Genomic DNA, 10,238 nt, shown 5'->3' on the forward strand with positions numbered 1-10,238 from the left:
ACAAAGGTTTGACACTGACATTTTTGTTTACGGCCATCGAGCGCCACAAACACCACAAAACCAATATTAATAACTGAACATTAGAAAGTGGAACTGCATATTGATCGTTATTTGACAAACACAATGAACATTTAAAACAAAAATCATACGTCGGCACTGTCTACAAACAACAAAATGAATGTTTGCATTTTGCCATCTCAATAAAACCAGTAAGATAGAACGTTTTTATCAGTGTGCAAAGCTCTTCTAAACGCATCAGCCTTGGAAGGGAAGAATAACCGTCCAGGATTTGTCCAAGAAGCTGTGAATGCCCATGTGCAGCTCGTGTAAAACCCTGATAAAAAGTGACAAAGTGCTTCATGCAGCAGCTGGACCAACATTTCAAAACCTTCCTCATCACTTCCACTCATAACATGATTGATAAAGCCACTTGTGGATGCAACAGCCCAGTGTGGACAGACAGCCATAACATCTATTCTAAGTGTCAGAATGTGTTTGGGTCCAGCAAAGTTTCTGTTTTACCATTTGTTTGCTGCCACTTGACGCTGCCAATGGAATCACCATAATAAAGACATTGTAAATGAACCCCGTGACCTTCAGAGCCCGGTGCGCCGCCGCCGCCGCGTACCAAACCCGCACAGGTTCACACGACGCTCACATAACCTCGTTCCGTTGCCATTGCGTAACCGACCTTTGTGCGACTTTTGTTTTTATGTATCTTACCTTTCAACCACATCTTGGCCACTCCAACAAGTGTGCTGCTCGACCTCCAGCTCACTTTCACAGAGCGTCTCGGGAAGCTCGGAGAAGAACCACTGGTAGCGCTGAATGGAGCCCTCGAACTCCCTGAAGGGCGAGAGGAAGCAATGGATAACAAATGATTTACAAATGAGTCTATCGTGTCTGTAAATATTTTTGAACAACTGAGAAAATGCAATAGACTTTCAATTTACTACTAGATTATTAGAAATCATTATCATAAAATATGTGTGTTTTATTTCACTATCACAAGCAAATTTCAAGTGATTGCAATAACGCACAAAATCAATAATTGTACAAAATACAAGTCTGTTTTTCCTTTAGAGATAGTTTCCATATATAAAGGATCAAGTAATTATACCCTTACTAATTAATTTACAGTAGGCCTAAAATAAAAAATAAAAATGGATAAATAAAAGAAAATTGCTAAAACAACAACTATCATATCCTGGAACACATTATATTATAAAGAGTTCTGTTGTGTTTATTGTAAGGATATATTATTAGGAGGATTATTTGGTGAATCAATGATCGGGATTTTTCACAATATACTCAGAAGAATTGAATAAATAAATAAAATAAATGACAATTGCCTTATATTTCAATTTTTAAAAAAATGCTTATAGACACTGTGAATAAATGAACATGTGGGATTTCACTGCTGTTTGGTCACGGTGTCATTAATCGTGAATTATTGTTTAGCCATGCTGTTTCTTTTCAAAATAACTGTAACATTAAAAAACACATATCTTTACTACTCTATTTTATTGCAAACTGATTTTAGTCATAGGATCTGGCAACCTAAATAGAGGGGCATTCTTATTGGATAAATGGCTCGAGACCAAAACACACGACATAAACATAAACTCAAATGTTTTATAATTTCTAATAAATCCAACATTACAACTGTTCATTCGTGTATCAATTTAAAGTCAGTAACAAACCTGGAGAGCTTCTTCAGACTGCGGCTTTTGTCCCCTTTGGAGCCTTTGATGGGAAGCGATCTACAACAACAACAAACGTGTTCAAATAACTGACCTGTTGGAGCCTAATTTGAACTGACCTATTCATATTTCATTGGAACCGTAACAATTTGCACTGCATTTAAAGAGCAGGGCTGGAAGGGGTTTGAAATGGTTGTTATATTTAGCAGTAATGCACACGCACCTGCGGCTGTGTGGCGGTGGACGATAATGCGCGCTGTCCAGAGGAGATAGATGTAAGGATGCTATTTCAGAGGTTTCAGATTTCACTGGGGTCACGGAGGTCGCAGTGTGGAGATCTGAGTGACTTGTTCTTGTCATTACAGGGACAGCTGCATGCGGACCACACACCTTATCTACCTGAGGAAACAATACAGTTGAAGATGATTCACTTATATTCTGTTATATTAACTTTCCCCCCCTGGCCACTGTGGCTCCTTTCAAGCGTAAGAAGCAAATCAACTTTATCCCGAATTGTGCATGTGATAAATAAAGATATATTGACTTTTTTTTGCAATAAAACAACTTCAGATTGACTACATAAAATAACAAGTCATAATGTCAAGTTTAAAAACATATTATGCATTATTGTATTGTTACAGTAGTATTTTTGTGTTAATATAAACTTAATATATTTTTTATGCAGAGAAAACACTTTACGTTGCATTAATCTGTGTGCCCTCATCAGGAGTTGATGTTAGAACACAATAAAAAAAAAATAAAACTTTAGCAATTGAAACAACTTGACATCTCAACATCTCAGCATGCAGTTGTAATGAACGTGATTTGAAAAAACAGCGCCTCCGGTTTTCTGCTTTTGATGTCACGATACATGAAAGATTTAAATAGAGTCATTTCTAAGGCTCAAACCAAGACAACCTAGGGAACAGTATTCATAAAATTGTGATTGAAGTTAAACACTAACACTTCAGGTATATTTTAGATTAAAAATTGTCATAACATTGTTGAAAGCTAAAAAAAAGAATTAATTAATGTATCTGTCTTGCATAATTTGTGTCCTTTAATGCCATAGTGTGGAACATTCCTGGCACAGCAGTAACATGTCCATGTAGACAAGCAGTTATAGCAATTACATAGTCCACTATTCAGTCTCAGAATCATTATTTCACATTTAGTTTGTCTCAATATTGATCTAAAACAACTGAATCATAGAAACAGGTTCACTGACTTCCTGTGCAAAACTGCAGAACAGATTTACCTTAACAAGCACCTTTCACCTTTTTTTTTTTGCAGAAGGCTACGCTACATTTTTGGAACATTTGTGCATGACCCAGAGTCTGTTTTTTTCCCCAACCAATTGCTAATGAGTAAAAGAGCAGTGGGCGGAGAGAGGCGGAGAAAGTCCATGAGCACTCAAGCCTGGAATAAAGAGCAAGACAGAATAAATCAAACATGCATCAATCAATCAATCAAAACATAACTGATGAGGGAAAACCCATTCTGACGTGGTTACAAGCTCATTTAAGAGTTCATTTTGCACAATATATGTCCCCTTTAAGTTGTTGTTGTTTCGGATTAATCAGATAAGAGCAAATACATTTAATGAAGTGGCGTTTCCTTACAAAAGACCATTAGCAGTGTGCTTGTGTTTACCTCTTAGGAATCTACTCTATGTTCCTCCTCCTCAGATTGGACCTCTTCTCTGTTTCCTCCTCCAAGTGTGTGTGTGTGTGTGTGTGTGTGTGTGTGTGTGTGTATGTGTGTGAGCCATCTGTTTGTCCAGAGATTAGCCACAGAAAGTTTCTCATCACCAAGCGGCATTCTGGGTATTGGTTGTCCCGCCAACCAGCGCCTTTGTCTGGCACCAGATCTGTATTCAGGGTCACATGAAGAACTGAATGGACCGAAAGGGAAAGCCCAGGATTCTCTGAAAACTTAGACCGGCCCTTTGAGGAATATCAAATTTGACTGGGCCACTGGAATGCCTCGTCAATTTTGTCGAATGTTGGTTTGATTGAGATAATAATTTATAGAGTCCAGATGTGAGAGATAAGATATAAACACTCTTGTATAAAAAAAACTCTTATAAAAATACTTCTAAACTCTTATAAAAATACTTCTAAACTCTTATAAAAGTGATGTGATCAATGAACTTTTTTAATTACAAAGGCTGCATTATACATTTGTACCTTGATTAAAAAAAAAAAAAAAATCTAAATATTGTTCCCTCCTTGATAACATCCACTTTTCATTGATAATAACTGTAGATGATGATAAAAGATATCTGTTAAACTGAACTTCATTGTGAACTTCTATTTATTGTAATTTGTGAGGAAGTAGTTTGTCTTGCGAATCATAAAAGTTTGTATATTTGATGGAATAGTAATGGTGCGAGTCTTACTGTAGCTGTGATGTGTGGCCCGTGCAGCTGTGCGTGGAGGATGGCATCGTTCACATGGTTTCGAATGGCCAACAGGGCCAGCTCCATGCTGTTCTGGTTGCTGCTGGTCGCCAGTGCAGAGGCGAGTCGCTGTAGTAAGACCACCAGACTGCTCCAGGGCCCACCGAGCTCTGACACACCAACCTGCAGAAGAGTTGAGAACATGAGGGGAAACGTAAATGAGATGCGGATGCAAAACAACTGTTGAAATGCAAAATCATTTACTATGGTGATGTATCTTGGTATAAAATAATACGATGTTAATGTATAAAGATAATCAGAATCAGAATACCAATGAATATTTCCATCTTATAGTAGCTTTTCTCTCTAATTCAATTGTCAAAAACCAAGTCTAAACAAACTTTTTTATAATAAAAAAAATACTACTCAATTGTATAAATTAAAAATAAAAAATCCCTGCAATGGATAAAATTCATAACAAAATGACAAATGGACACATAATAATTTTTTTTTTTTTTTTAAATGACTTAATAAATTATACATATCATATATGAAAATAATGGGGAGTTTTTCCTTTTGATGTATCAATGTTATTTAGTTCTATTTTGTTTTTTATTTATTATTTTTGTGTGTGAATGTGGGGTGGGAGGGTATCTTTGTTATGTGATAACTATTTGTTATATTTTCTTTCATAAAATAATTGTTTCTGTAAGAGGCATTGTCAGGTTGGGTGTAATTGTAGGGACGGAAATAAACACAAGTCCCACAAGATGAGACAAGACACAATATTGGGGGGGTATTGAGAATGAGAAAATATTTTTAAATATGTTATAATGCATAGATTGTGAGGTTCGGTTCACAATTGGCCTCACAATCTTTATAATTTAATATTTTTGCTGTCATTATAGCACTACTTTTTAGAAGTACAACTCAACAGCACAAAATCTTAACACATGTGAGGACAATTTTGGGATGTTAAAAGGACAATTTTATAACCTTTTAACATCCCAAATACAACATAAAGTAGATCTAATATCCAGAGACTAAGAGAAATTCAAATCTGCTGCATGACAATACTAACCAAGCATCCTCTCATGATGTTGACACAGAGTCCAGTGCAGGGCTGTATCAGTGTCAGGCCCCTGCAGTGTGAACAGTACTGCATCTTCACCAGACTCCGCCCACACTCTCTGCTCAGCGCCGCCTTCTCCGTCGCATTGACCACTTCCCCGGCCAGCTTTAACAGCCGGCTCAACGCTCGGCCCACCCCGAGCGCCCGGGACAGGCCACTGACCAGGAGGTGCGGGTGTGGTCCGAACGGGTTCACATCCTGTCGCGTCATCCTCAAGCAATCGTCGTGACTGTTGTGAATAGATGCACTGAAGTGTGACGCCTTGGGGCCGAAGCCAGGGTTCAGAAGACGCCGGTAGACCAGGGGGAACAGGTCGTCGTAGAAGCGATTGACAGTTTTGTCCAGTGACAGGTTGGCGTCTCCGGAAAGGTGTCGTTTAATCTCGTTGAACAGCTGGAACACCAGGGGGCGACAGTCTGAGGCCAGAGCGGAGTAGGCACTGTCGAAGAGTGAGCTGGTCAGGTTGGACGTGAAGGAGACCAGTGACGCAAACGTCTCTGAAACAAGAAAAACAAACAATTTGATTATTGATGGCAGGCAAATGAGTTCACTGCAATTTAAAAAAAAAGTTTGATTGAACTGGATTCTTTGCAAGACCTCTCACTACAACTGTGTTAAAGGTGCACTATGTAACCTTTCTAGTGGGGTTTGCCTGGTATGTTCAACAGTATGTCATTAAACCCTAATCTTTCTGTGAGTGGACTTGCCTCTCCATAGAGCTGACCTGGCCCGGTGGCATCATCTGCTTGTGTAGATGGAGAAGATGGAGAAGAATATATTGTGTACAATTACTAGCATAGCAATATCTCCTTCACCAGAAAGTTACACAGTGCATCTTTAAAGCAAAACGCTAAAAACGTTCGACAATATACTACTTTTAGACGTATCAATGGCAGAAGGTTGTTTATTCCGTTCCATATTTAAAAATAAAATAAAAAATCCCTATGTTTGGCAAATATTTGAACATGATGAATTTTGCAGGCCTACGTATGTCAATAATATGTTCACTGTACAGTATAAAACATAGGGCTGTTTGAAGTATATATTTTTTTAGTTTATTCTAAAACTAGTATACAGTAGATACACATTCAAGTATCAATACTTAAAAAAGTACTTAAATAGGACCAAATTTAATCTTTCCTGCACAGTTTGAGAATGTATATCATAACTAGAACGATACATTAATGGAACTGCTATTATTTTGTGTTGAAAGTTACATTATATTGTTTTTAAATGATCATTGTGGTATCTAAATGTCTATTCATGAGTATTGAAGAATTGAAATTTTCGTATCAAGAGAACACTAACTGTAAATGATGTTACAAAAACATGGAAACGCACAATGTGAAACAAGAACGTGAAAATCTAACTTTTCTATGATACTGTGCTCTCTGTCACTGACCTTGTGATGCTCATGAGTTTAAAATAGCCCTAACTTAATTCATGTGTAAGTTCATTTTCACTGCTGTTATCTATAGACAGGTGATAATGAGGGGCTCTCTTTCCTTGGACCCAGACTAATAGAGTCTATAATAATAAAGTCTCCAACTGCCACAATCTGTATGAAGTATGATGTCAGTTCAGTGGCATCCTGGCACACAACTGACAGTAAAAGGGATGACGTTGTTTAAAGTTGACCTGGACCAAGCTACATATAGTATTTTTGCATTTAAATAGCTGTATTTTACTGTTTTTGTGTTATAGTGAGTTATTTTAGGGTTGTTTTGCTTTACTATGTTTTGCTTTTATTTTTCTAAATCATTTTTAACACAATAAGCTCAGTTAAATTAAAAGATGTACATTCTTTAATTTGCTAGTCAAACACAAAATAAATCTTAATGGAAACACTTAATAATGCCCTTTTTTATGTTTTACTGTACATTTTGGTCAAATTGAGTACTTTGTGTTTCTTTTCTTGTTCAAGCCATATTGCAACGTCGATATGTTTGCACTATATTTGGCAGCCTTAGTATTTGATTCGCTGACGTACTCACAAAAGAAAACAAAGTACTTCTACTTCTGGTGTGAATGCTTGTTTGAAGTTGACTTATCGACGTGTACAGCATTTACACGTTTGCATACCCATGTCCGAGCACAAGCGGGGCAATGACAGCCAGCATCAGATGACAAAGCGGGGACCACTCTGTCATGTGATTAGTCCCTCGCTCCGTTTGATTGGATGACAGCTGCAAAGTGGTGAAGAGGGCATTGGAGTCAACGGCAGCGCTGCGCATGTGAGCGAGCGGACATGTTTCCCACGCACACTCCTCAGTGATCCCAGGCATGTAAACACAGCCCGAGTGCCACCACTTTGGAGCATGTCAAGTCTCTCCAGAGGGTCATAATCTAGGACTCTGGAGAACTACACCAGCTGCTCAACTGCATCTCAAGTGTTACCATAATTCAAAGCCAAAACATACTGTATATAATCAGCCAAAGAGTTAGTAGTCAACTTTTGTCCAGTAGCTATGTTCCGTATCTAATGTTTTGCTTGTTATGGAAAAAACTTACATGAAATTAAGCAAACTGTTGACATTTTGTGTGATGAAGCAAAGACCCACTGATCAACAGAGCTGGGAAACACTCAAAGCTTCACTGAAAACGGCAGATTCTGAATGGTTTGCTCTGACTTGTTTTGACCTCGTTCAATTTGTCTTTGTCTGAGGGTGTTTCCCATCAATTGTACCCATGGATGCTTCCTTCATGACAGAAAAAAACATATTTGTCATGTCTGTCAGCTGGGTTTCATCAACCTCAGTCTACTCATCATCTGCACATTTTGCTGTATCCACACCTCACACACACACACACACACACACACTGGTGAATGGTGCTGAGAGACAAGTGGACAAGCAGTGTATTCTTCCTCCTATTCAGCGCAGGCCGTTAGAGACCGGCTGTTGCCCACAGCAACAACACTTTGCCGTGGATACGTAGTGAATGTAAACATTCTCCGTCGATTCCTCTCTCGTTGGACATGAACAAAACCTGATTATTGTAGTGGCGGAGACAGGCAGACAGAGAGCAGAGCTGTTACACCGTATTTTTTCTCCCTCACAGAGTTTGCTCTCTCAAAGACTCAATCTAACATCAGTTGTTTGTGTGGCGAGCCACTGTGGCGCCTCACAAAATAAATCAGCCACACACCGACCGTCCTGACACAAACCAGGCATTTCATGATCAACACACAGAGTTTGACTGACAACAGTGCCCGCAGCACTTGACAAATGTGTTAATCACCACAGCTATTAACGTCCATAGACCACAACAACACTTTGGAGCTATTTGACCAGAGGCTTTACAATTACGAATGTGTAACTGTGATGAAGTGCAACAGTCTGAACACACATTTAACCTGAATTTAGCTTTTAGTAACGTTTGACTCTCATTGCACTCCTCTACATCCTCTCCACAGCTCCTCTCCTTGAGCGTAGTTTCTCTCACCTTTGTAGGCCTTGGCGTGTCCTGTGATCAGGTACTTGAGCTCAAAGCTGTAAGACCTCATCTTCTGCTGCGTCTCACTGCGGACCGCCGTCATGTAGTTGTCCTCCATTTTACTGGTGCAGCAGCTGGGCCCGGAGTGGACACACACACGCAGAGAGTCATCTTCAACAGAGAAACGAGAATAACACAACTTGCATGTCACCCTTTTCCTTTTATCATACATTAAACACTGATTTCGTTCAATGAGATGGAGTAGAACAAAATTACAATCTCAGAAACTTTATTTGCAACTAAAGAGCCCATTTTTAGGCCTTATTGTTCCTTGGACACAAAAGGGACAAAGCTCATGCTGCAAAAAATGTGTTTTACATGAACATTAGCGTGCCATAGTGTAATACTAACAGAAGAGTGGCCTGGTCATATCTGAAAACTAAGATAAAATAAAAGCACACACCATCCGATTCATAAATGAGTGTAAAAGTAATAAAAAAGAAAAGAAATCATTAGTCCAAAAACGATACAGAAGAATTGAAATGCAAAAAGAAAGGATTTTGTTTTAATCACACAAAACAAAAATCCAGTGTTGGAAAAGACAGGCATAAAGCATCGGTAATATTAGAATGCCTTGAATCTATTTTGGTTCCAATGGGACACTGGGACACGCTGAATCGTCATTGAGCACATGCAAACATGATAGAGATATAACAGGAACATGCTGCACCTGTGCATGTCTTACATTCAAGTCTGTCACCAAGTGCTTTGCTCAGTTAGACTGCTCTGAACAATGAGCAAACCTGGTAATAGATGAAATTAAGAATACTCATTTTAGAATTGGGATATATTTTTAACAATACCCCAAGCCCTTTTCCTGATATAATCCAGAAATAAACCTTGATGTATATTTGATACTTTCTGTTCAGATGAATTTAAAAAAGACCATGAGAGTCAATATGAAACACACAGTTCTTGTTCGAAAGGCACATTTCCCAGAGCTGTGTCCTGGGACAGTTTGACTATTATGATCTTGTGATCCAGTCATCACTATAAAAAGGAGGCTAAATGAGTGACTCTCATGTTCTGAGGCCTGTGGGTAAAATGTGGTGCGCTCTGACCTGTTTGGGCTGTGTCTGGCACCAGCTCCACTGGACCTATTTGGCGCATCATGTAAGCTGTCTTCACCTCATGACAGCTGTCCGCTCCGGCCGATCTCCTGGCACTGGCCGCCTCCGGAACCACCGCAAATGCAATAAAAATCACCCAAAATAGTTCCACGACTTGTAAATCTGCCCGGGACATCGCAACATCTCAATCAGAGAGAAGAGAAAGAAGGCAGAGACAGAGAGGATGGTGAGTACTGAAGTCCCGGGTCTGAAACTGTCTCTCTGCGCCCTCCCTCTGCTCCTCTGCTCCTCTGCTCCTCTGCTCCTCTGCTCCTCTGCTCCTCTGCTCCTCTGTTCCTCTGCTCCTCTGTCCCACTGTTCCTCTGTTCCTCTGTTCCTCTCCTCTGTTCCTCTGTCCCTCCTCTGTCTGAGTCTGAGTCCACTGTGGTGTCCTCATG

General features: G+C 39.3%; 1 protein-coding gene across 1 annotated transcript in view; it reads right to left on the bottom strand.

The window, feature by feature from the left end:
- gpc5b (glypican 5b) overlaps nt 1-10,139 on the bottom strand; it is a 57,013-nt gene extending 46,874 nt beyond the window's left edge. Inside the window, exons 1-7 of the mRNA XM_072438767.1 lie at nt 9,793-10,139; nt 8,681-8,842; nt 5,186-5,733; nt 4,105-4,287; nt 1,927-2,102; nt 1,704-1,763; nt 724-846 (exon numbers count right to left, since the gene is read on the bottom strand). Coding sequence (XP_072294868.1) covers nt 724-846; nt 1,704-1,763; nt 1,927-2,102; nt 4,105-4,287; nt 5,186-5,733; nt 8,681-8,842; nt 9,793-9,976 — 1,436 coding nt within the window. The 5' untranslated portion in view covers nt 9,977-10,139. The remainder of the gene's footprint in view (nt 1-723; nt 847-1,703; nt 1,764-1,926; nt 2,103-4,104; nt 4,288-5,185; nt 5,734-8,680; nt 8,843-9,792) is intronic.
- Between the last annotated feature and the right edge of the window lie 99 nt (nt 10,140-10,238).

Source organism: Eucyclogobius newberryi, unplaced genomic scaffold (genome assembly GCF_026437365.1).
Source record: "Eucyclogobius newberryi isolate DKJ021-1_F unplaced genomic scaffold, fEucNew1.0.hap1 SCAF_9, whole genome shotgun sequence".
NCBI classification, from domain to species: domain Eukaryota; kingdom Metazoa; phylum Chordata; class Actinopteri; order Gobiiformes; family Gobiidae; genus Eucyclogobius; species Eucyclogobius newberryi.